The sequence below is a fragment of the Balearica regulorum genome, chromosome 3 (genome assembly GCF_011004875.1).
Source record: "Balearica regulorum gibbericeps isolate bBalReg1 chromosome 3, bBalReg1.pri, whole genome shotgun sequence".
In the NCBI taxonomy this organism is placed as follows: domain Eukaryota; kingdom Metazoa; phylum Chordata; class Aves; order Gruiformes; family Gruidae; genus Balearica; species Balearica regulorum.
In genome coordinates, this window is record NC_046186.1 from 124,342,287 (window position 1) to 124,368,446 (window position 26,160).

Consider the following 26,160-nt stretch of genomic DNA (forward strand, 5'->3'; position numbering starts at 1 on the left):
CTACAACGCCTGGCAAGTGGGTCTGTCTGAAATGGTAGAGCATTTGTAAGGGCTAATTAAGCACTTTTCTCTCATGGAGAGGTTTTACTGTGAATAGATTCACATTTAGCTTAGCTTTTGAGCTTTCTGTGCATCAAAGTGCATATTTATGGTATAGCTGTGGGAAAGGGTTGGAAAGTGGCAAAAGGAGATGCCACGAACTAACGTGGCTGCTACTTTGTGATGAGAGGGGAAACCTTTTCTTCCAAAACTTCAGCTCTAGGCCACGCGTGTGCTGCGAGCTGTGTTATTACAGCACGGGCTGCTCCTACAACTTACCCTTGTGTGGACGTGGATCTTGCCCATCGTTTTGTGTCATGGCGGCGGCCCTTTCCCTGCGTGCGAAGGGCGATGCTTTGTCTGTGCTGGTACCAGCTTTTAGGCTAGACTTAAAAAAAAAAAAAAAAAAAAATAATTTTTTTAAGCTTTTCTTTAACGGGTGGAATAGCTTTCGTGTCGATCATAAGCTGTGGGCGCATGATACGGCTGAGAAATGCAAACACGCATGTGACTATATTGCTCCCACCTTCCCGTTTCTGTGGTAAACTACCCGGGGGCGGGGGAGCGCGGGGCGTGTGGGCGGGCCCTGCTCGCCTCAGCCCGCCCCGCCTCAGCCCGCCCCGCCCGCGGCCGCCGTCCCGTCGGCGGCGCGGCGGCAGCTGCCGGCCGCCGTAGCCCCTGCGAGGGGAGCCCGTGGCCGGGCTGGGAGGAAGAGAAAGGCGGCGAGAGTCGGGTTACAAGATGGCGGCGGCGCTGCGGTAGCTGCTGAGGCGGCGGAGCGGCGCCAGCGAGGGACCGAGCCGGGGCGCGGCGTCGCTCTCTCGCCGTCCGGGAGCCATGAAAAGCGGCGCGTTAAAGGCCCCGCGGTGCCCCTGAGCGGCCCGGCGGCCCCGCTTCCTCCCTCCCCCCCCCGCCCTCGCTCCATCGCCCCCCCCTCCCCCCGGAGGCGGAGCGGGCCCGGGCCTGGGCCCGGGGCCGGCGCGGAGGCCCGAGGCCGGGGCTACACCATGTCGGACACCCGTCGGCGGGTGAAGGTCTACACCCTCAACGAGGATCGGCAATGGGACGACAGGGGCACCGGGCACGTCTCCTCCACCTACGTGGAGCGGCTCAAGGGGATGTCGCTGCTGGTGCGCGCCGAGTCGGACGGTGAGAGCGTGGCCGGGGCTGCGCGGAGGCCTAGGCCGCCCGCCGCCGCCCGGGCCCGGGCCTCCTTCCCTCGCTCCCCGCGGCACCGGCCCTTGCCGCGCAGCCCGCCCGGCCCCGGTGCCTCTCGCTGCCCCGCTCGCCAGCGCTGACACCCGCCGCCGCCGGGCTTGGCTGCTGGTGTCTTCCGTCCCCGCGTTTATTAGGGAAGACCCCAGAGGATTATTGTTATTTCCTCTCCCTTTCTTTGCTTTAGCTTGCGGCTGCGTTTAAAGTTTCCTTCCCCAGATAAGCCGGAGCGGTGTTTACCACCGTGGCCCTAGACTTTTCCCCCTTGTAGTTCCACTCGCCGGCTGCATCTCTTTTGACTGAGTAGAGATGAAGTTGTTCCGCGTGACGACATCTTGTTCGCTTTCAGAATAATTTTGTTCCCTTTTGAAGTGCTCTTTCCCTCCCTTTCTTGCTACTATAAAAAGTTGTTCGGTTGGTTGGGGTTTTTTCCTGTCCTAGAAATTCACTGATTTTATTCGAGTTGCGTGGTGTTCCTCATGTTTTATTTCACTTTAAAGTCACCTTAAGGGTCTCTTTTGGAGGGGGGAGGGTACGCGCTCACCACTTTGTCAGCCGACAGGTGCTAACGTGCTAAATAAACCACCTAAGACTGGTATAAATTACTCTGGAGCTGTTGCCAGGATACATACACTACTTGCATACACGAGATAACGTCCCTGGGTTTGTAGTATCTAGATGATTCACTTCTGAAGGACAGTTGAAGGAAATAAAAGCAAATGGCCCACGTGGCTCCTGTGGGCAAAAACATTTTTATGCTGGGCAGCGTGTTACCTGGGGCACGTTTGTATAGGTTTGCTGAACAGCCTTTAAACAAGGTATTTGTCACACCAGGTTTCAGGAGAAAAAACAGCGCTACAGAGAATTTTGGTCTAAATTAGAAGAGAAAAATATATTGTAATAGGGATATTTATGTTGGATTTTGACTTGCCTGGGTTATTTTAGGGAATTATGTTTCAAGAAGACGGTTCTCCTGGCCTTTCCGTAAGATATGGTTGAAGTTGAGCATATGTTGGCTGGCGCATGGGCGGTTGTTGTAAGACGCGCGGAGATGTTTATTTTGTTAAACTCAGTAAATGCCTTTTCGTGCCTTTTTCAGGTTCACTACTGTTAGAATCGAAGATAAATCCAAATACTGCATATCAGAAACAGCAGGCAAGTATTTCTGCTAGGCTTTATTTTTTTCTGATTACTGATGCTGAGGAATTGTTTTATGCTCAAACTAATCGCGTTTGAAAAAAAAAAAAAAAGCAAAGCAGCGCAACATGGAATTGTCAATGGTGTTTTTTAGAGAGGTGAAAAACTTGCTTAGAAGCCTGTAGGTGCTATAATTTTTCACGTTCTGGAAATTAAAATGTGGGTCTCCTAAAAAAACCCTTTTGGACTTTAGGCTTCGAAGAGAATACATGCAATTTGGATAGATACTGAACTCATTACAGGAAAATTAGTTAGAATCATTTATGTGTAACTTTTGTCTTCTATCCAAGGCTGTTCAAAATAATTGCCGAATTAGGAAGGCAAAACTTTGGCCAGCTCTGTTAGAGCATATTTACTTCTTGAGTTCTTTTTTTGGAAATAACGTGGAGGAATTTGTGGGACTTCTTTCATTGTTGCTGTTTTCAGCCTTGAAAACTTCTATCCTAAGTAAACTGACTAGCTATGGTGAGACTTACTTGCAGGGTTGTGTTTCCTGGGGGTAAGCCTTCTGCAAAACAAAGTAGTAAACCAGTTGGGAGCGATGTTAATAGGTCGCTTTTATTTAATCCACTACAAAAATTAGCTTACTAAATCTCTTTTCCTTTTACTGCTTTTTCCTTTTTCTGCATTAATTTTTGGTGTCTCTGCCTACGTTGTTCAAATGGTTATTACTGTTTATTTTCTGTCTGTTCCTTTGTTCTGCAGTAGATTCTCTCTTCCTTTTGTTCAGTCATTTATACTGCTCTTCATCATTATGGTGTCCAGAAGTGTTTCAGCACTAGAAAACAGTAATTTTGTTCATCCATATCTTTAAGGATTTTGTTTGTTTTGATTTTATTTTTTTTTTGATGGAAAGGTGACACGTTATGAGAATTTGAGGGAAGAGACTTTGTTAGGTCTTGAGCACAGGTTGGCTGACTTTAGCTTGGGAGCGAGTCAGAGTCTCGGGCCCAGCGTTTTAGAAGGCTCTGTTTACAGTGGTTGCTACTTTTCGCTCCTTAGACATCAGTGGATTTGGTCAGGTGGATGACGGTCGTAGGCTTTCCTTGGGTAGGCCACGCTGAGGAAGGAGGGACGGTCTTCATGGAGCTCTGCAGCATTCTGGAAGTCAAGAGCCTTGAACTGTTTCCTGTTTAGTAGAAGAAACTAACGTATAATGAAATACAAATGCAGGTTATGTTGCTCTAAAGTTTTAAACTGCTTCCTTTTGCAGCCTGTTTTCTGAAATGTCATACAACTGATTATTTGAAAGCCATCTTAATTGGTAGCAAAATTTCAAGTGACTTAAGTGGCTTTTGTTGTCATTTTTCTTGTGGAAGTCTTTGTAGGCTGTAGTTTTGAAAAACTCAGGCTGAGGTTTATTTTGATTGGCTCTTATCACTGATTCTAACGCTTTTGTGTCCTCATGGCTGAAAGTGTTTGCTTCGCTGTTTCATCTTTTGAAGAAGTGTAGTTTTGGGTTGGTTTTGGGTTTTGTTTTTTAAGAGTAATGATTGATTATTTCCAGAGACAGCTTCTAGGTTTGTCTATCCTCTGAACCCATACAGCTTTTAGTTGACAGAGCTTTGTCCTCAAGTTTTACGTGCCTTCCTTCTGAGTAGCAAAAAGCAGACCTTAATGTAGCGTTCCCATGCTTTTTTCTCAGTTTGTGAGATTTCAGTCTCATCACCAAAAGACCGTAATATTCAAACCTGGGTGTCTCGGGAGCAGAGCCTTTTTAAAAAAGGTGGAAACATTTCAGAAAAATGTTTTGGTTATCCAGAGATGGAGAGGTGGTCTTTCCTCAGCGTCCCTCCTTGAATGTTGAAGTCTGTTATGGAGGTGGGCTGAAGACTTGGAGGCTTCAGTGATCTGCCCTTGTAGGTGAATGGCAGCATGGAGGAGAGCGCTCTCTTCTCTTTCAGTTGCAGATTTTCATTACAGTGCTGATCGTCTTGAGTTTGGGTAGAGCTGCGAGATGTGCAGCTTGATGGAAGGGAAACGTGCCCTGCCTACACATCTGTCTTCATGTAAATTACTTGAATGGACTTAGAGGATAGTTATCACTTAAATTGTGATTTGCATAACAACATTCTGTGAAAAAAGAAACCCAACTGGTTTTTAGCTGCTGTGCATCAATCTGCGATTCTCAATATTACACTGTTTGTGCTTAGTAGTACTATCACTATTGACTAACCATAAACAGGGCAGGCCTGTTATCTGCCTTCTCAAATCGTGTTTGTGGTCACCAGCTTTCGTGCAGAATTCAATTCTGTCTATGTGTTAGGCATACTATAATCACGACCTCTTTCTCAAGAGAAATAGGGCTCGGATTGGACGTAGGTGCCAGGCTTTAGATCCCTCTGGATTTTGAGGCATGGGCTTTGAGAATTACATACCCGTACTAGACACTCCAGATTTGCCAAAGGGCAGGATCTGGTGCGTTCTGGAGGCTCTAGCAGGAGCAGTTTAAAAAAAAGTTGTTACCACACCCTTTTGTTGTTCCGCCCTCTTCTTGAGGTTACTGTTCCCTTGCAAAACTGGCAGAAGAGCATGTCTTCAGCAAGAAATCAGATGGATCTGTTCGTGTGCTTTGTTCTTCCGCCTCCTCCAGCAGTAATTTTCAGTTGTGTGGCTGTAAGACTTCGAAATGCTACAGAAATCCTTACTGTGAACACCACTTTCTGATGTTAACTCTCCTTTAGGTGCGCTCTATCCATTTTCAGATCTGAGCTGAGGAATGTGTGCAAATACCGTCTTTTGCATAGAGTTGCCATCAGTCATGTGACAACGGAGCAATTTGCTTCAGGCAAAATCAGAGTTACTTCAGGCTGGGATTTAACACATTTGCAGGGGTGCTGTTAAAGCCACCCCGAGCCGTTGCCAGAGGGCTTCTTCACTCTTTCATGCCAGCAGATGTAGGAACTGATTCAGTTGAAATATCTCTTTTTGCCGGATTAATTTTTATTGGCATTTGTTCCGCCATCTGGGTGACTGTACAGCATGCTCGTGCTGGCCTCAGAGGGGGATGAGGGGCCAGGGCAGGAGTGAGGAGAGGTGGGGTAGAAAACATTGCGCAAACCGGCATCAATGAAGGGTTTGAACTACTCTTAGTTTAATTGTTCTGAGTTAATCTCTTCTTTTGTTTGTCTTGCATTGTGTTTGAGTGAATTAAGGAACACGGGCTCCTTGGGTGAACAGCATCGCTGGTGCTGATGTAAGCAGGCGGGAGTGGAAGTCTCTTGCAGCAGCTAGGCCTGACGACGTCTGTCTGTCTGTGGTCTTCGTGGGTTGTCTTAGGTCATGCAGGAAGTCTACACCAGATGAGTAGATTTTACATTGGTATAGGACAATTATTTTCTGATGAAACTATCTTTTAAGTCTTTCAGAAATATTTTTGGAGAAACTTACGTAATTTCTGCTTTGTGTGGGCAGCACAGATTGTAACGAGTACTGCTCAGTAACTCAGGAATTCACGCAAAAATCGCTATGGATGCATGCAGTCATTTGAGTTCCTGCACTGCATCTCTTACTCGAATGATCCTGGGCTATGAACAGGACTACTTCGTGTCCATCTTTTTTCATTGAGGCACCTCTGAGTCTCAGCTCACCTGGAAGTGTATTGATTTCGAGTGTCAGAGCATCAGTAATTTCACAGAACATTTTAAGATAAACATTTCAGATTTTGAGTTCTGTAACAGCCATAAAATTGTCCTGAAGAATTATTTTTTTGATTGACCTCTAAATGGGAACCTGATTAAGGAGCTGACCAAACTTTTCAGTTCCCACAACTGACCGCTGTAATTTGTTCCTTGGAGCCCAGTTCAAGTGCTCACTCTAAAATGGCACACTGTAAACGTAGAGATTCAGCTGTCCGTGAGCCGGAGATGAGGGTGGACAGCTGTAAGCAAAAACCCTGTCAGCTATATGAAGCTGTACCATTTGCGCACGTGAATCAGAGCCCCAAAGCAGGGGGGCTACCTATTAATATTTGTGATTGTAAGACAAAAGTGCAAGTGTAATAAGTATAGTATAATAGTATAAGCAAAGAACTCTTGTGAACAGCATTAAAACCATAGCGCAATGAGCTCAGTTCTTTCCAGAATGGGAAAACTTTGTAAAAATGAGAAAGAAAAAAAAAAAAGAAACGACTTGAGCTTGTGCAAATGCTGTTGGTTTTAGTGTGGCCTGTGGTTACGTTTTGGGAGAAGGAAGCTGATCTATTGGTAGGCATTTGTCAACAGCTTTGCTGTAAGAAAAAGACGTTATGCTAAACTTTGCTTTTTTCTTTAAAAAAAAAAGACAAACCCCTCAAACAATGCAACTACATATGGATGTTGAGAGATTAAGATTACTGTAGAAAAGAACTGAAGAATTAATGCCATATTAGCGATGCTGATTTTCATTCATGTGATATTGTAGCAGCTGGTAAGTTGTGTTTGCGGAGATTTTTCAGATAGCTGTGCTGATGGAAGAGTTTACCTACTGTCCCATGCCAGCTGGGTCAGTAGTCCTGTCCCAAATATTAGTCCCCTCACATCTGCCAGTGGAAATACTTGTGAGAGCTCTCTGACCTATTTAAGCCCAGATAACTGTGTTAACAAAGGTCTGTTTAAACCATCTAAACTAACCTGATTTTGATCAAAAAGGATTAAGGAGTGGTGATTCAGACAGTAGGTTCAAGAGTGGCAATGATCATTTGGTAGTAATTATGGTTTTGTCCCTCTGTCTTTGGCGGATACGTGAAGGATGGTGACTGAGCAGTGGTTGTATGATACACCATGTCATGGATTGGCCTTTTAGCATAGAGAACACCTTATAGATGATAATCAGCTTCATCGTTTCCTGTCGTTTGGTGCATAAAGGGAACCAAAAAGTACTTTGGGGGTAAAGAAGTGAAGGAGGAATGACAGAGCCTGTTTCTTGTTGCCCCTGAAGTTTCCTCAAGTATATCAGGTAGCTGTTGTAAGCCAGTCAGATATTTGTTTGGGTTTGGTTGCTAAGCTCGAAGGTATCACTTTCAATATTTTGTTCACAATAAAAGTGATGCAAAAGACTTAAAAGTCTTGATGATTTGTGTGGTGAATATTGATCTCTGTGAATGTGGGAAGTAAATTACCTTATTGATTATTAAGCAAGGGTTTGCTGGTGCTTTTTTTCTTTTTTTTTTTTTTTTTTAAAAGTGTGGTAATAGTTCAGGAAGTCAACAAACTTGGCAGAATGTTGAAGCGTTTTGGTGGAGCTCATCAAATGTACTGCAAAGTTAGCAGAGCACTGTTCAGTTTGAACGTTTTAACATGAAGATGAGTTTCCTGTAGGATGCTAAACTATATATTTGAATATTGAAGCAGAGGCTTACGTTCCTTACAGTACAGCAGCAAATGTCCTAATAAAACCTCATAAAAAGCCTCTTTTTAGTCTATTCAGAAATTCCAGTAGATCATCCGGATTCACTGTGCAAGTGCACAGATGGAATTGATGGGGAATAGTAATGGAGGAAAAAAACAACTTGCTGAAATGAAAATACCTGTTGGCAAGATGTTGGTGACTTGCAAGTTTTGTGTTATTCAGATTTTGTCTTTGAATTCAGAAAAAAATCTTTTAGGTTTGTTAGTGAGGCATTATTTCACACATGGCTATGGCTGCATTAAACTCTTTCTGAGGAGGAAACACTGTAATCTTGTATTTTTGTTTATACTTTCTTAAACATGAAAAAAATTGTTATATTGCAGATTTTCTTAATCTCCAATATGTGCATGTTCCCTTTTCAAGACTGTTGGCTCAGAAGTATGTTGCAGAAAAATGCCATTATAACTGTTTTGGATACCAAAAAAAAAAAGTATATTTAAATGTATAATATGTATGGTAGTGGTCATTAAGTAGCAAAAAAGAAAGATTATGTCCTTTGTGGCAGAACAGGTAATGTAATATTTTAGTGGCTTGTGTTCTTTTTTCGACAAGTGTAACATTAATTATAATTATTGCTTCTTTAGGCATAGGACTTAACGGAATACAGATTAATATATAGCGTAGACCTCTTTCAGAGGTAGTATTTATTTATTTTTTTTGTCTTAAACAGGACACCCTGATTGTTTGGTCAGAAGCAGAAAACTATGATTTAGCACTGAGTTTTCAAGAAAAAGCTGGCTGTGATGAAATTTGGGAAAAAATCTGCCAGGTACAGTTAACTTTAAATATTCTCTTTCTTCCAGATGTTTTAGTGTCTCCTGCAACTTCATGTATTTGTGCTGTAATTTTTAAACCTACTTCTAACATAAATATGTATTGCTCATTATTTCCTGTGGTTTTTCTGGGCAACGTCTTAAGTTGCCACTATTTTAGAACACTTTTTGCTTTCATAATTGAATTCCATGCTTTTGAAAAAAATCAATGTAATGATGAAACTCAGGTGCTTGAGGGTCTCTTTTGTTTGGTTTTTTTTTATTAGAAAGGGGAATGCCAGATGTTTTAATTGTCCTTCTCCCAGGCAGCCTTGGGAAGCTGGCTTGTTAGAGTGTGGTGGAGCTGAAAATGTGTTGTAATGCATAAGGAGCTAGATAATTCACTGTGAGAGACAAAGAGGTGGCATTGCTGTATGAGTTCAAAAATCTCAGCGATGTTTTTTTCATCAAGACCTAAGTCTTACTGACTATCTGTGTCTTATGGATATTTTAATCTTCATTGTTTTATCACAGAACAGTTTAGATTTTATACTTTCAACTCTGGAAGTAACAAGTCAATGGAGTTGCACCTATGTGTACTTAAAAGAAACCCAGGCTTTCATGTTGGAATTTATCATAAGCTATCAGATTTTGAAATGATGCAATGTAAAGCTGTTAACTAAAGAAACATAGAGCTCAGATTTCCTAGCAGTTTCCTTTCAATATACCAGGCAGTTTGATGGGTTCTTAATCTTCTGGTTTGGGATGTAATGTCTTCTCAGCCAGTTCTGAAATACTGTTATTGAAAGGAACCGATCCTAGTAACCGCAAGTATATGTGTCTATTAAATAGTCCAGCTTTTAAATTGGTTTTAAATTGGGACTGAGCTGATGACTGGTCTAGGAGGGAGGTCTTCATGTGATCAGACAACGTGAACCAGTAGTCTTGGGCTCTTTCTTCAGACTCCAAAACTCTTCCTGCTCTGTTCTTGAGGCTCCTGCATACCTGACTGTACTGTGAGTTTAACAGTAGGAGGTCATGAATTCTAGAACTGGATCAGTGGGAGCAACCAAGCATAGGATGTACGAGAAGGCCAGGGAAAGGAGCTAGAGGGGCAGACAAAGCGGAAGGAAAGCGCAGAGTGGGACGCAATTGCTTCCCTCTTTTCTTGTTCAGCTTTGGTATTTGTGACGTTTTCCTGCCTTTGTTCTTGGTCTTTTTGTTATGTTTCACTTAATGTTGGTATAGCTGTGGGCTCTTATTACGAGTTTAAGGCTTTGTACCCTTCTGTTTGAGACGCTTCAAAGAAGGTTTTGTATTGCTCCTCTCTTCTCTTTATATTTTGCGCTTGTCTCCAAAGTGTTTCAGACTTCTTGACTACACAGATGCTGTTAGGGTTTGGTTTGATTTTTTGACAAATGTTCTAATGAGGATAATGATAGTGACTAGAGTTCAGAGGCAGCAAACTCACTCCTCTGCATGGCTAGCCATTTTCCGTGCAGCTGAAGGTATAAAAGTGCTTACGCACACATTACTTCAGTTATTGACTTGATAATTTTTATATATGTTTTGGGATGAGACAGTAATGGTGCGTGCTCTCTCCTTAGGTTCAAGGTAAGGATCCCTCGGTGGAAGTCACGCAGGACCTTATTGAGTCAGAAGAGGAACACATGGAAGAAATGCCTGAAACTAGTCCTTTGATCGACCTTCCTACTTGTGAACTCAACAAACTTGAAGAGATTGCTGACCTAGTTACCTCTGTTCTCTCCTCACCCATCCGCAGAGAAAAGCTAGCGCTGGCCTTGGAGAATGAAGGCTATATTAAAAAACTATTACAGCTTTTCCAAGTCTGCGAAAATTTAGAGAACACCGAAGGCTTACATCATTTGTATGAAATTATTAGAGGAATTTTGTTTCTCAACAAAGCAACTCTGTTTGAGGTGATGTTTTCTGATGAGTGTATTATGGATGTTGTTGGATGCCTCGAGTATGATCCTTCTTTGGCTCAGCCAAAACGGCACAGGGAGTTCTTGACCAAAACAGCAAAATTTAAGGAGGTTATTCCTATAACAGACTCTGAACTCAGGCAAAAAATCCACCAGACTTACAGGGTACAGTATATTCAGGACATCATCTTGCCGACACCATCTGTTTTTGAAGAGAATTTTCTTTCTACCCTCACTTCCTTTATTTTCTTCAACAAAGTTGAGATTGTCAGTATGTTGCAGGTAAGTGGTTTTTAATGTGGTATAGATGGATTGTATATAGATACCTCTAGCTGTAGTTTTGAAATTGAATACAGCTTAAACACTGTGTAAATTAATCATACATGCTTTCATTTGCATAATGTTTTGAATGCTTCCCTTTATTTCTGATACTTTTTTATTTTAAAAATGGTAGATTTCAGGTGTGTACACTAAATTTTTTTTAACGGGTTGTAAACAGTTAAAGGTTCTTCTTGATTTACAAGCAACATACGCATTTTGAGCTGGTTTTGTATAGATATACAGGGAACAAGCAACTTTTTGTGTTATACGTCAGGGACATCGTGACATCTTTATAACAAATTCTGAATCTGTGGTTCAAAAGACCATGTGCAGAACTATTTCTGTTATACTACTATTACTTCGCGGTCCTAACTTAAAATCTTCGTGTTGTAGTATGAACTAATTCTTTTTTTTCTTTAATATCATACTGATATCCAAAAGTAATAATGAATAACCAACATGTTACTATGTTAAAAACCTGACTGAATACTTTGTAGTCAGAAGCAGGCTTTTAAAAGCAGTTAGGCATGACAACCAACCTGGCCGGTGGAAGGAGCCTTGGTAAAGGGCTGTGTGTGAACTTCATGACATCTTGGGTGTTTCCAGTTCGTATTTTGTCGTGCAAACTAATGGGTACTAAAGCGGTTTTATTCCGTTTCTGATCCGTGTCCTTAGAAAAATGGTGCATTGGTGTAGAATAGGACATCACAAACCTCTCAGTTTTGTTTGGAGTGTGGATAGTCTCTGTGAAATAGGAAGATGTATCAAGGAGAAGAGGAGAGCAGTAAAATTGTGGGAGGAGAGAGGAACTGGAGAGAGAACATTGCCATAAAGAGTATTTCTAAAAAATGTGATAGAGAACTGGAAAAAAATCAAACCTACAGAATTGCATGAATAAGCTTTTGGATTTCTTTCTACTGTGGTTGAATAGCAGAAAGAAGCTAAAAAGTAAATCCCACTTGCAAATGAATGGCTTTGTATTAAATAAATACTTCTCTTTTTATTCTTTTGCATATATTACTTTTTCTAAAACTAAAAATAAATTTGGTATCATTCTCCTGAGGCCACACTCCTGCTTCCATTTAGAGATTTTTTTTTTTTAACTCTGTAAACTTCTTTATTTTTCATACGAGTTTTTGTGTATTGAATGTTTAATTGTGCCTTAACAGAAAGCCGTGATTTTTCCTATTACCTGTAGTACTCTTGGAAGACAGTTCTGCAATCCTGTGACAGTTCTTTGGTCCTCTGTTACTGCCGTCTGTGCCACAGTAGAGAGAGTACATGGCACATAGGTTTCTCTAGCTGTTTTAAAGACCCTAACAGAGACATGCATGTTGATTTACAAATAATGTTGATGCCTACGTCATTTGACCTGCCTTGAGAATTGCAAACTAAGAAGAAAGTATATATGGAAAAGATGTTACTGATCGCATGCCTGAGGGAAATTATGTGGTAGTACGGACCTCAGGTTCAGGACTGGTTTTGCAGTCCCCCGCTATAAATCAGCTTTTTGTTGTGGCACAAGAACTCTAAAGCTTCTTTGGGTTTGGTTGAACACATTAGAAGTCTTGTTACCCTAAATACACCGGCAAAGCTCCCTAGAAGGCAGTTTATAGGAGTAACAGATTGTGTTTGCTGCGGCAGTAAAGCTCCTTTCTACGTGCCGTTGCAGCAGTAGACCTCAGTGCTGCTGTTGATGAGGGGCAGCAGCTCCATGGGAAACTGAGCGAGCACAGAAATCAAACCTAGGTCCATCCCGTGCTTCCGGACATCAGCACTACGCTGTGTGGCAGCCTTATACAAGGAGATCTTTTGGTTGCTGAGTGTTCTGTAGTGGAGATTTTCTAGCCTATCTGTTCTTGATTGTGGTAGGAGTACTTTTTTAAACAGGTAATTAAGCTATTAGAGCCAGCAAAGCTTAGAATAAACTAAGTCTGTGTATGTTACACTCTCTCTGATATTGATTCCAGGTATCATTTCTTTGTAAAGCGCTTCATTCCCCATGCCTTAAAATTTTCAGGGAAAAAACTGTGTGAACCTTTGGCTGGCATTCCTGTAGCTGTAAAAATTGTGTATTACATTAGCCTAATAAAGCACGTAGATTTGAGCAACAGCACACAGAAAAGTAGAGAAATAAGCACCCGTTACGTTATGCAATGTAATGTTGATATATACTTATTGGAACGCTGATACTCCGTTCATGTTTGTTCAATACATAAGTAAAGTTTGTAGAGTGGGACCAGTACGGCGATGTGTAATTCTGTAATGCTGCAGCATAATATTACTGTTTGCTTTAAGATTTATATTGTATTTAAAAGGTAACAGAGACACTTGATTTGAGAGAATGCCAACGCTGTTTTCCATGTGAAGGAGTGCAGAGAAGTTGATGCACAGAGAGGGCAGGAAGCGCCCAAACAGTTGAGAGATGTTGTTGTTCATCCTGGTTTTCTTGTACCTCGAGTCTTAAGCAACGGTGTAACTGAAATGCTTAACAAGTGAAATGTTGTCCTATATACACTTAAAAATAAACCTCTCTTGGTAGTAGAGGATTTGAATATGCAAAGCAAATAATACTGAAAAAAGTTTTCCAGATTGGAAAAGCTGAACTTCCTACAAGCAGAGGAGCTTGTTTTGAGGACGAGGTTGATGGGGACATGGCTGCGGCAAACTCGTCATGTATTAATGTGGTTACCCTTGCATAGGTGGAGTGACAAAATGTTTGCAATGCTGCAGATCCGAAATAGGGTAACTGATACGTGTCTGATGTTCATGGTGTAGCACGAATGGCACAGATGCAGCGTGGTAAAAATTGTCTCTTGGCAGTTTGTAGTGTGGAAGTATATAGATTACCCCCCGGAAGGTTACACGCAAGGCGTGGGGGGGGAGCCTGGAACATTGTTCTGTCATTTTCTGTAATTTTGATGCATGGAGATGTGTGGCAAATCCTACAGTGAGCGTGTGGGGTAGGGCAGAGCTGTAAACCACCGGGGGCGGTTTGGCGAGAAGGAAAGGAAACAGCAGGTTTGTTTAGAAGGCAGTTTGAGTAATCACCACCTGTGCTCAGTGTAACCTGTGCTTCTGGTCTCCGGGACCTGCTTCCGCCGCACAGAATGAGCGCTGGAACAATACGCTGGAAACGATCCTCCCAAATGCGTGCTCTTGCATTTCCCTTTTTTTGTGATAAAATGTAGGTGTGGAGAAGAAAGAAAGAAAGAAAAAAAAAAACCTTATGTACCAAATCTAATGCATGGCGTTTTGTTTGTAATTAAGCATCATAGTTAAGCTTAATTTAAAGTTTGACTTTCTACAGAGTGGGACCCAATAAAGATCGATGTTTTAACTTTTAAGAGGCATTGTGTAAGTTATATCCTTCTTGTGTGTTACGCAGGAAGATGAGAAATTTTTGTCTGAAGTTTTTGCACAATTAACAGATGAAGCTACAGATGATGACAAACGATGTGAATTGGTGAGTCAGTGGTCTTGGTAGTTCTTTGAATGCTTTAAACTACAGAGATTAAGTGGAAATATTGGAACTGTTCTGCTAGTTCTGCAGTCATTGAGGTATTTCTGTAATCACAGAATAATTTCTTATGTAGCTCAGTCTTTGTTTATGTACTCGGTAGAAAAATATTTCTTGTGATGTAAGCTCCAATTTACTTGTTCTAAATAATTATTTTACTGTTGAGAAAGTACTAAGCTGACATCCTAGACTTACAGGTAGACTTCCTACCAAGTACTCTTCAACATACCATATCACTTATATTTGTCCTGTAAACACTGCTTTTTTCACTGTACTTTACTCATTCAAAAAGATCCTTTAAGTCCTATGGCTGAGGATTACCAGTAGTCCCGTAATGGATATATTACAAATATTATTTAGCCTTGAATATGCTTATCAGCTTCAATTGCCTTGTTAAAAACTTGCTTTCAGCAAGGGAAGCATCTTTGTTCTTTCAAACAAAAGGCACACCAGGCAGGAGTACTGATCCTTCATGTGCTCGGGGTGATAAAATAGCTACAAGGTGACTGTATCACTTTGAGGCAGATTTCAGCCTCTTAAATTTGGTTTTACTTTCTTCTGCTTTCCTTTGCTGATGTTGTTGAAGGTTGGAGGAGAAAGGACTAGAATAATGCTATTTTCTAGGAAGGCACATACCAGCCAGTACATAAACTCTGATGTGAATTGTAACAGTTTGCTACTTTCAGTGAGTTTTCTGAATCAAATGCACCTCAAATTATTTTTTCCTATACGATAGGTTAATTTTTTCAAGGAATTCTGCGCGTTTTCTCAGACGTTACAACCTCAGAACAGAGATGCGTTTTTCAAAACTTTGGCAAAGTTGGGAATTCTTCCAGCTCTTGAAATCGTAATGGTAAGTGAAAACGTAAAGCTGATTTTAATAACATTTTTAAAACCCCACAGCCATTTAACCAGTTTTCCAGATCTGCTGAGCACCTTTGTATAAGTTTTTGATTGGACAGCTTTGCCCTGCTGAAATTTGAAATCTGTTGTAACATTCAGACTCCAAAAGATCTCCACAGTTGTCAGAAGTTACTTAACTTTATTGCTGTTGTTATTTTAGCTTTGTGTGATGGACAAGTCTGTAGTAAATACAGTCTTTCTGACAACATAGTGTGAAAATGGAAAGATAACTCTGTTTCATGTGGCAGCTTGATTATTTTTTTCTGTTGTTGGAACAGTGCCAGAGAAGTATTTTTAGATAATCTTGAACTGCTAGCTTGTTCCTGTCCGAAAGATCATGTAATCCTGTCTTTTCAGAGCTATAAAGCAGATAATCTCTCTTAATCAGCAATGTGAAAACATAAATTTTTTTCACTGCTTTGGTTGAAGCAGCTGTTGCTGCCTGACCATTGCAATTCGTATGTAAGTGCTGCTGTTACTCAGAAACTATAAATTCAAGGGGTTTTATATTCTGGAGTAACAACCTGTGAACTTATGAAAGGACATTACTGTTATGGAAACAAAAGTCATGTTGATGTTGAGTGATTAGATGAACCCTAATCTCATTATTCTTTCCCAGGGCTACACCCGTCTCAGATGGTTCCTGTTACATTAATATTTTAGGCTTAGAAATTGTACTATTATCAAAGAAAATTGCCTACTTTAAGGAAAATTATTAATTCTTGTTGCCTATAAGTGAATACAGAACTCTTTGTACAAATGAATTTGTTTAGTTGGTCCTTTTGTACAAAACCAATAAACTGTGGATAACAGGTACAGAATATTTACGTCTTAAATATTGTAGCAAGTAGCACCGCACATATTTTTCCTGCCTAAATCAGGGCTATCAAATTCACAGAAATCCTTGCATTCTTTTTAAAGGACGGAAATAGTGGGGAAAAGATTATGCTCTATTTTTTTCTGTAATGGTGTTACTGCATCTCTTGTAGAAACTTTTCTGATAAAATGTTCTCAGAACTTAACTCCCTTTTCTTTGCAGCTTTACTTGATAATAAATAACAAACTTGATTTACTCTAATACGTTCATCTCTTTTTTTTTTTTTTTTTTTATTAGGGAATGGACGATCTGCAAGTTAGATCTGCTGCTACAGATATATTTTCTTATCTAGTAGAATTTAGTCCATCCATGGTCCGAGAATTTGTAATGCAAGAGGCCCAGCAGAGTGATGACGTAAGTAAAAGTGGTTTGGAGATTGAATACACTCGTTTTGGAGCAAACAGCAAAAAACCCAGCAAAACAAACCTCTCCAGAATTTGGGATACACTTAGCTCAAAAAATGTAGATACTAGAAACATGGGAAAAAATAGATTTAAGATGTAAAACTGTCAGAGCACGTTGCCGTTCCAGTGCTTACAGTAATAAGATTGTAGCTCTGCCTGACAGTGATTTCAGGTGAGGAGGGCTGGGCCTGACAGTGTCTAAATGCAACTTTTTCAATTTTTCTGTTTCACTTCATTTAAAACAAAAAACCCCAACCGAGACTAATATGGAAACCAGGGAAATAACTCCACTATTGAAAGTGTCTCTAATTATTTTTTGGTTTGTTTTTCAGGATATCCTCCTCATCAATGTGGTCATTGAGCAAATGATCTGCGACACTGATCCTGAACTTGGGGGAGCTGTTCAGTTAATGGGGCTCTTGCGTACTCTGATAGATCCAGAGAACATGTTGGCCACAGCTAATGTAAGAAAATACAAAGGGGTAAAGACACTTTACTGTCTCAGCAAAATTAAAAGCCTAGTATGTATTGCTGTTACTGTGGTTGGAGGATTAAAAAAAAGGTATTTTAATTCTTTTTTGACAGTGATGTCTGATGTTCAGTATGGTCTGATACTGAATTTAAACAAGCTAAAAAATAAGCTAAAATTTCCCTTAACTTTTGACAATAAAAGGTGTGTGTATCTGATATTGTGGAAGTGTTTATTAAACTAAGCAGTCCTGTGCTTCAGTGAAATTGCATGTTTGCATCCACGGTGGGCATTTTTTGGTGATAGCTAGGTTGCTTTGATGTGTCTCAGCGTTTTTTCCCCAAATAAAGAAATGTATCATATTTGAGTGAAGATAATGTTGCAGGACCAACCAAAAAGATACAGGCAGACCTGAGGGAGTTGATAGAATTATTGGCAGGCTGTCTTTTATGTTGCTACTCTTACTTATTAAAAGGAAGTATACAGATACGAGTATTTAATAAAGTTGTCTTTGTTTTAGAAAACGGAAAAAAGCGAATTTCTCAATTTCTTCTACAACCATTGTATGCATGTTCTTACTGCACCGCTTCTGGCTAATACATCAGAAGATAAATGTGAAAAAGGTAATGTTACTTTTTTTATTCTTTTTTTTTCCCGTTGCCTTAAATCTTGTAATGTTTTCAAGTGATTTACAGTCCTGGTAACAGGGGAAGCCTGCTGTCTGTTGTAAATTGTACACTAGTTTTACTAGTATGCTTTTAAAGAGTATCTGCTGTAAAGCAGACAGTGTCTTTCATAGTTACTTTTTTCTAAAAGTTTACAAAAATACTGTGACATTCATCAGTGGTTGCATGGTTCCAGGCATAGGGTGTGCTCAGGGTGTTAACTCTGAAGACTAGTTTTCACCTGGTTGTAGTACAGAAATGCTGAAAGATACAAATACACCTTGGAACCCCTTTATCTTGTTTCTTTTGTTTTTATTTTTCCTGACAACAGTAAATGAATTTGGAACTCTCTGGTGCATGCAAACAACACTCGCTAGTTTCTGTAGTGCTTTACAAGCAGAAATTTAACATCATTACAGCCTCTGGAGTCAGACTTTTTCTGACTACTCTTTCAAGAGATTAACTCAAATGTTTTTCCCAAATACATATCGGTCTATTTCCTCTTACTCATCTTCTCATATTAAGTGCTAAGTCAAAAAATAAATGTTTTATGCATTTTATACGAAAATAAAACTTGTGGAATATCTGTAGCACTCATAATCTTATTTGAAAAATTTAGAATAGGCACTTTCTTTTAGTCTAGGTAGGAATAATACTCGTAAGTATTGGATTATGTATTTTCACCTAGTTGAATTTGAAACTTTGTGATGTAAATTGAATATAGAAATCTCACCTGGTATGCATTCTTGCTTACAGCAACTTTTGATTTGATGCAATTGAATTGATTGTTTCTCCTCACCTTTTAAATAATTACAGTGCTTTGAAAACCTGCTTCTGATTTTTTGTTTTTATTTCCAGATGCAGTAGTTGGGTCCACTAAGAGTAATACAATTTGTCCTGGTAAGTTTTAATTGACCTTGAGTTTTGAAACTTGTTGTGTATGTGGTGTATGGTGGTTTTATTTAAAAAAAAAAACAACAAAACCTTAAGACATTATTTTTTCTTGTAGACAATTATCAAACGGCACAACTACTTGCCTTAATTTTGGAGCTGCTTACTTTTTGTGTGGAACACCACACGTATCACATCAAGAATTACATTATGAACAAAGATTTGCTAAGAAGAGTACTGGTCTTGATGAATTCAAAACATACATTTCTGGCCTTGTGTGAGTATGGAGCTGTTGGGATTTCCTTTGAGGCTTTGTATGTGCTGTGTGGAATGTGTATGAGTACAAGAGTATATTTAAATTCAAAATTCATGGTAATTTCCTATTTATTTTGGAAAAAAAGGTAGCAGATGTCCGTTCATGTAGACCAGTCCAGTTTATGGTGGGAGGAGAATTGTACCTTTTGAAGTCCACAGTGATCCTTTCAAGTTTTTTATGACAGTAAGGATCGTTTGTGATCGGCTGCCTTAGCTCATTTGAATGGAAATGCTGTCATTTCTTAATAACCTCATAAATCTAGTGCTCCTTGTGGAGAGTGAATGAAATTTTGTCAACGATGGTGCTTAAAGAATAGTTACTGGTTCTGGGAGGTGTGCAGAGAAGCACAGGAATGAGCTAATAATTTAATGTTGCGTGTGTTAAACTTTATTGCTGCCGTATTTCAAAAAGAAATGAATGAACCCTGTTCACTTTCAAGCACACAGGAAAGTCAAAGAATGAAAGAAAGGTTACCTGTCAGCAAATGTTTCTTCTAACTTTCAGAAAGTGCTTTTTAGTGCTCTGGGTTTGGGGCTGCATCTTTCTCTCGGTAACATCGGGTTTTTTCAGCTCCTTCCAAGAGAAGCAGATGGGAGCCCTGGCATGCAGTTATTAAATTCTTGAATTTCTTTCTTCATATAGGTGCTCTTCGCTTTATGAGGAGGATAATTGGCCTAAAAGATGAATTTTATAACCGTTACATCACCAAGGGAAACCTGTTTGAACCAGTTATAAATGCTCTGTTGGATAATGGAACTAGGTACAATCTGCTCAACTCTGCTGTGATCGAACTGTTTGAATTCATCAGAGTGGTAAGTTAAGCAGCTTCTTTAGCCCTTACACTGCACATGTGGGACATCTCGGGTAGAAATACAAAAATGCAAATCTTTCATGTGAAATAGTGCGTTACTACTTAAAACCACAAACTAAGAATCCCAGAGATAAAATATCCCAATAGAAGGGAGCCTGTAAGCTGCTCCGTGCTGTTTCACTTGACTGTCCCTTCAGAGCGTGCACGTAGGCCCTATTTATACAGAAGTCTGTGTTAAAAGATCATATCCTGTGGGTGAAATACTTTCAAGTGGTTGACGGTGTTTCAGGACTAAAACCTCAGAGTGAGGAATTAAGTGAAATACGTTTTATGTGAGTAAATCTAGGGTATAAATGAGACAAATTAGACTATAAATTTGAATGATTGTTGTCCTTTCAAATCCTACACGCATGCTTGCTTGGACAGTGTCAGCTTTGAATTGGTAGTTCTTCCCCAGCAGCGTTTGTGGGAACAAGGTCTATGTGGACAGGACAGACAGGACAAGCGGGAGCGCCCAGTTTGGTGTATTGCTGGGTGTCGTGGTTTTACCCCAGCCGGCAGCTGAGCACCACGCAGCCGCTCATTCACTTCCCCCCATCGGGATGGGGGAGAGAATTGGAAAAGTTAAAGTGAGAAAACTCGTGGGTTGAGATAAAGACAGTTTAGTAGGTAAAGCAAAGCCGCGCGCACAAGCAAGGCAAGGAATTCATTCACCGCTTCCCATGGGCAGGCAGGTGTTCAGCCATCTCCAGGAAAGCAGGGCTCCGTCACGTGTAATGGTTACTTGGGAAGACAAACGCCATCGCTCCGAACGCCGCCACCCCCCCCCGCCCCTTCCTCCAAGCTCCTTATAAACTGAGCATGACGTCATATGGTCTGGAATATCCCTTTGGTCAGTTGGGGTCACCTGTCCTGGCTGTGTCTCCTCCCAACTCCCTGTGCACCCCCAGCCGTCCCGCTGGCAGGGCAGTGCGAGAAGCAGAAAAGGCCTTGGCCCCGTGTAAACACTGCTCAACAACAGGTCCATAGAACAAAAACACCTCTATATTATCAATGCTGTCTCCAGCACAAATCCAAAACGTATCCCCACACTAGCTACTATGAAGAAAATCAATCCTCTCAGCTGAAACCAGGACACTGGGGTAGAAAACAAGGGCTTGCAGCAGCTCCTGAGCTACTCGCTGCAAATGCCGTGATGCGTGGGAGTCTTCTCGGGGAATCTTTGTGGTCTGCGAAAATGAAGGGCAGGTTTTAGTCGCAGGATGTCACAGCTGCTGTCTTTTCCAGCAAGAAGAAAATGCTTTTGTGTCTCCAGGTGACTTTTGCCACCTAAACTCTGGGTTGTCTCAAGAAGGCTTAATCCTAGATAGCATCGTGGTTTGATCAAACTATTGCAAATAGAATTGGGACAGTACTGAGGATATCGTCCATTTATATGGGAAATGTAATAATTATTTCTAGACTTCAGCTTTTTTTATTAAAGAAAAATCTGATTACCTTACATTTGTTCTTTACAATAATGTTTTGATTCTAGGCAATGAACTGATTGCTTTAAAAATAAACTCAAGCTTTCTGAACATGTTAATATTTGAGACTGAAATACTGTTTTGTTTTTATGCAGGAAGATATTAAGTCCCTTATTGCACATATAGTTGAAAACTTTTATAATGCACTTGAACCTATTGAATATGTTCAGACATTCAAGGGATTGAAGACAAAATATGAGCAAGAGAAAGACCGACAAAACCAGAAACTGAACAGGTACAACCCAGTTTGTGCAGTCTCAGACTTTTATTGAATGCCGTGATGTACTATCTTCTTACTGCTGGTTGGTTTTTCTTCCCTAGAGGGCAGAAAAAGCAGAAGGCTGGGATTGGGGTTACTTTCATTCTTGATGAAAATTCTTCAATTAGAGTAAACCCCCTTCTAGCTTTCCTTGTGGCCTGCTGTAGTACAGTTCCTATCTGTCAGTGTATTACATGTTACGTTCAGAAAACTCAGCTTATGTAGAGCAGAACCTTCTTCTGTTGCTCAGTGTTAGGATTCAGTCTGCTTTATTGTCAGCTGAGGTTTTGATGAAGCTTACGTTGACGGTGGAACCAGGGATGGAGCTGGGCTGTCTTCTCAAATGCACTGAATTCCCTCTACAGCGTCACAAGCCTGATCCTGGCCGTGCCTGAAAGAGCAGGCAAAACTGGAATCACTTGTCCTGTGTCTCTTACAGTGTTCCATCTATATTGCGTAGCAATAGATTTCGCAGAGATGCAAGAGCCTTAGAGGAGGATGAAGAAATGTGGTTCAATGAAGACGAAGAGGAAGAAGGTGAAGCTGTTGTACCTCCAGTTGAGAAATCAAAACAGGAGGATGATTTTCCAGATAGCTATGAAAAATTTATGGAAACTAAAAAAGGTATTTACTCAATTTCAGCTTGTCAGCACTAAAAGTGCTCTATGGCAGATATATGGAGTATTGTGTAAACAAACCACTTGTGCTCTGTATGATAAGCAGGAGTAAGAGTATTCCATGTAATTAAGTAACGAATTCCTAACGGGTGTTTGCAAGCTAGTTTAGGATTAAAGTAAGGAGTTAAATTGCTCCAAGCATGCATCTAGTCTAAATGGCATTCAAAAGCAAAACTTGGTGTGTGCTTGTGTGCGCTGCGTGAGCAATGTCCCCTGTGCTGTTCGCAGTTTGAATGCTGGCATGCTTTGGGTGAGGTCGGCGGGTGAGCTGTTGATTTAAACTGAACTAAAAAAAAAAAAAAAGGCAGCTTTTGCCCTATGGTTGTGCTGTGATGTGGATTGTACTCTGTGGCGTACAGCTGATACTCAAGTATGAAACTGTTTGTCCCTCAGCTAAGGAGAGTGAAGACAAAGAGAATCTTCCAAAAAGGACTTCAGCTGGGGGATTCAAATTCACTTTCTCCCACTCAGCCGGCGCAGCCAATGGTGCAAACGGTGCAAACAGTAAATCCGTGGCAGCTCAGACATCGCCAGCGAGCTCCAACGGCTCCTCTTCAAAGAACGCAACCCTGACCACGGCGGTGACAACCGCGAAGGTGGGAGAACTTGTACAAAAGCTGCGGTCCTCGTGTAGGCCAGTGGAGCAGTGGCAGGAGGCTTTAGTGGTTGTAGGCAGGGTGTCTTCGTTATGTACTAATTCTTCCAAAGCCCTGTCTAGTTACACCCTTACTGGTTTGGGGGAAGGCTTAAGGAGTTCCTAGGTGGGACTGGAATTTAACTGTCTAGTTGCTGCCATCTGTGTGGTACACATACGAGATTGGGGTTTTTTCCGAATTATGTTCGTGGCCTCCTGTTGGGGAATTACAAAGTGTTTTTAAGCAGATGAAGTACAGTGAATAGTAATTGTGAGGCCAGATCTGGAGGAGCAAGGAAGTTCTAGTGCTTTTTTAACCTTGCGATTCAAAAACATTCTCAAAACAAATGGGTTTTTGAATGAAAAAACTGCACGTTCCTGGGGACTTTTTTTCAATGTGAGATTTTCCTTTTTTTCTCTAAATTGGCAGGGAAGTCTAGTTGGCCTAGTGGATTATCCTGATGATGAAGATGATGATGAAGAGGAGGAGACATCTCCACGGAAAAGACCTCGTCTGGGTTCATAAACGAAACCAAAACTTTGGAACAAAAACTTTTATTATGGGGTTTCAAATGCTGCAACTGTTTTAAGAGCTAAAAAGAATCTGATTCAGAAAGCTTTCTCCCATGAGTATATAAAGATAATACAAGGAGTAGCAAAAGAAACTCAGTGTATCAGCTAGAAAGGGTTAGTTCTGTAAACACAAAGCTTCCAAGGAACTTGATATCTTTCTAGTAAGTAAGGAGTCTGCCATTCAGGCTGTCAATAAAAATAAAAAATGTTAAAAAAAAAAAAAAAGAGTGGGTTAGTATTCACAGAACCTGGATGATGGCTTCTCAGCAAGGAAAGTCTCAGGTGTCGGGAGGGCGGGGGGGGAAAGGTATGGTAAACACTTTTTTAAAAATATTGCAGGGTTTCCCCAGTGTTTAACAGAACTAGGAAAAAAAAATAAATTCGAGTTTAAATTTTGAACCCAGTAATCTTAATTTCGTAATGGTGCTGTCAGTTGTGTTCTTTTAGCAACGCCTCTTTTAAAAAAATTTTAAGGGATAATGTAACTCTGTTTGCATAAGAACAATCCAGATTTTGGGACCATTTATTACCAATTCAATCCCATTTCTCATGGTTGGAGGGAGGGACGCTGCAGTTATAGTGCATGTTGAGTTGTTTAAAACAGTTAAAAAATAAGTTTTAATTTGTATTTTTCAAGAGGAGAACATGGAAGCTGGATTCAAAATGGATAGTTTTGCTTGTTTTTTTCACTAGACATCCAATAATATCTAGGCCGAGGAACGATCGCTTCCAAACTATCTCCAGGAGGTGCTTGTGTCAACGGGGCGCTGTACACAGCGCACCCAAATAGCTGTCGGCTTCACGTTGTGAAAGAGACCGAATTGGAATCGCTTTCCGTGTTGTTAAATGAGCTGTCTCTTCTCGGAGCAGCAAGTCATTTTCCTGTTGGCGAGTTTAAATTGCGTAACTGAGGTGGTAATAAGAAACACTAACAGGTTTGTCATAGCGATGAATTTAGTGGCGTTTTAACACCAAAGTCACTTTGGACCAAGTTGGAATTCTTTACTAACGGAACACCGGTCTTTGAGGCAGAATCAACAAGCAGCACCGGAATCTGGGTGTAATACGAAAGCTGCTTTTTTTGAAAAATAAAAGCACATTCCACGTAGTAGGTAAGCAAACTGCAACAAAAATAGGCGAGTCGATAGAGGCAAACGGTCCGGGTTTTATTTGCAAGAGCAGCAAGTGAACTGTAAATATTTTAATGTTAGTTTGCCCATATGTGATCTGAGATCATGAAGAAGTGAGAGGAAATTTCCCAATGACAATTCATGTGTCAGAAACGTTAAAATACGAAACCAGCTGCAATCCACCACATAGATCACTCTTGTAATATGTGTTATGGGTCCATTTCTCCTGGAATAGTTTAAACTGAAGCAGTTTCTCTGTTTTGGAGATTTTTGTAGTTAATTTTAATTTTAGCTATTGTTTGGAAAAAGATGGGCTGTCTGTGTAGATATGAAGTATAGTTTTTTCCATAAAACAGAAGTTTATTTTGTATTAAAAATACCACTGTACTTGTTTTACACCATTTGTATACATGTGGTGATATTAATGCTGAACTGTAAAATTCAGGAATTAAAATGTGACCCTGTAATTCCATAATTATTGCTTTTGTTTGGTTTGTTGTACATGGTAAGTTAACTCTGAATTTTAAATGTGGCCATTTTAGAGTATTTTTTAAGACTAGTTATCCATGCAGTTTTAAAAGTAACTCTATACCACTAGATGAAATCCCAAAGGGAAGGTGCGAAGAGTTCTTACAGACGCGTAAACTAGCCACAAGCGTTCTGACGGATGCCGCTTCACGCGCGTGGACTTGGGGACGGCGGTGTTGCCCTCTGCAGGCTCCAGGCAGCCGAGAACAGGACTCCGTATTTTTCACCTGTGCAGTGAAACGCCACGTCAACTCCGAAGGCAGCAGATCCGAGGAAGCGGTTGCTGGTAAAGCATGGCTGCAGCGTCGTCACCGTGTGCTCGCTCTCCTGCTGACGATCACCTGGTTTGCTTTCTGATGAGTCTTTTCTCTCCACTGGTAACGAATAAATTACTCCGGCGCTATACACGCTACTCAAGCGGCAGAGTTACGCAGTATGTGCCTTTACTAACTTGAGGCTGAAACGTTGTGTCACCTGGTCTGTGCACCCGAGTTGTCCCCATTCTCTTTAACAGCTACCCAAGTTCTCCGAGAGTGCGACTGAAGCATGTTAGTCCTTGCTCAATGTTCCCACCACCCCACCTCTTCCCTGAAGTACTGTCAGGAGCTTTAAAATACATTCAGACCAACATGAGGGGGGTTTTTTTACAGCAAAACCAAGAATGTCATGAATTTTTATAGTTACTAGAAAAAGACTGTGTAAAGTGGCATTAGATGTCCCATTTAAAAAGAAGAAAATCTAAAATCACAGTAGAAGGTGAACTGTCACCCCCATAGCTGCTGTGTCCCAGTCTGCCTGGGTTCTGCCTGTGGGCAGCCGCGTTCCCGTGCCTGGGGTCCTTCCACTACCACTCTTTTTGGAAAAGAACCGAACATCTGCCAACATGTATCAGTTATAAATGCTATTTTAATAAAAAGTTACATGAAACTTGAATTGGTTGGGTTGTTTCTCTTCGTGCCAGTTAGTATATTGCAGTCGGCTATGCAATGCCGTGGTGTAAATCGTAACCTCTCGTCCCTGCTTCATTTTAAGTCTGGCAAAGCCAAACCAGTAAACGAGATCTTAAAAGATCACTACCGGATTGTTCGTGGCATCCCTAGCGTTGCAACTAAAGCGGTT

At 40.9% G+C, this 26,160-nt stretch overlaps 1 protein-coding gene across 1 annotated transcript; it reads left to right on the forward strand.

Moving 5' to 3' along the window:
* The first annotated feature begins 716 nt into the window (after positions 1–716).
* PPP4R3B (protein phosphatase 4 regulatory subunit 3B) lies at positions 717–25,974 on the forward strand. The gene is made up of 16 exons (XM_075749896.1): positions 717–1,188; positions 2,354–2,409; positions 8,510–8,608; positions 10,199–10,819; positions 14,247–14,324; positions 15,115–15,231; positions 16,396–16,512; positions 16,895–17,026; positions 17,552–17,654; positions 18,555–18,596; positions 18,706–18,864; positions 19,546–19,715; positions 21,336–21,475; positions 21,939–22,123; positions 22,570–22,772; positions 23,241–25,974. The coding sequence occupies exons 1-16, from the start codon at positions 1,047–1,049 to the stop codon at positions 23,334–23,336; spliced, it is 2,460 nt and encodes an 819-aa protein (XP_075606011.1). The 5' UTR covers positions 717–1,046; the 3' UTR covers positions 23,337–25,974.
* Positions 25,975–26,160: the final 186 nt, after the last annotated feature.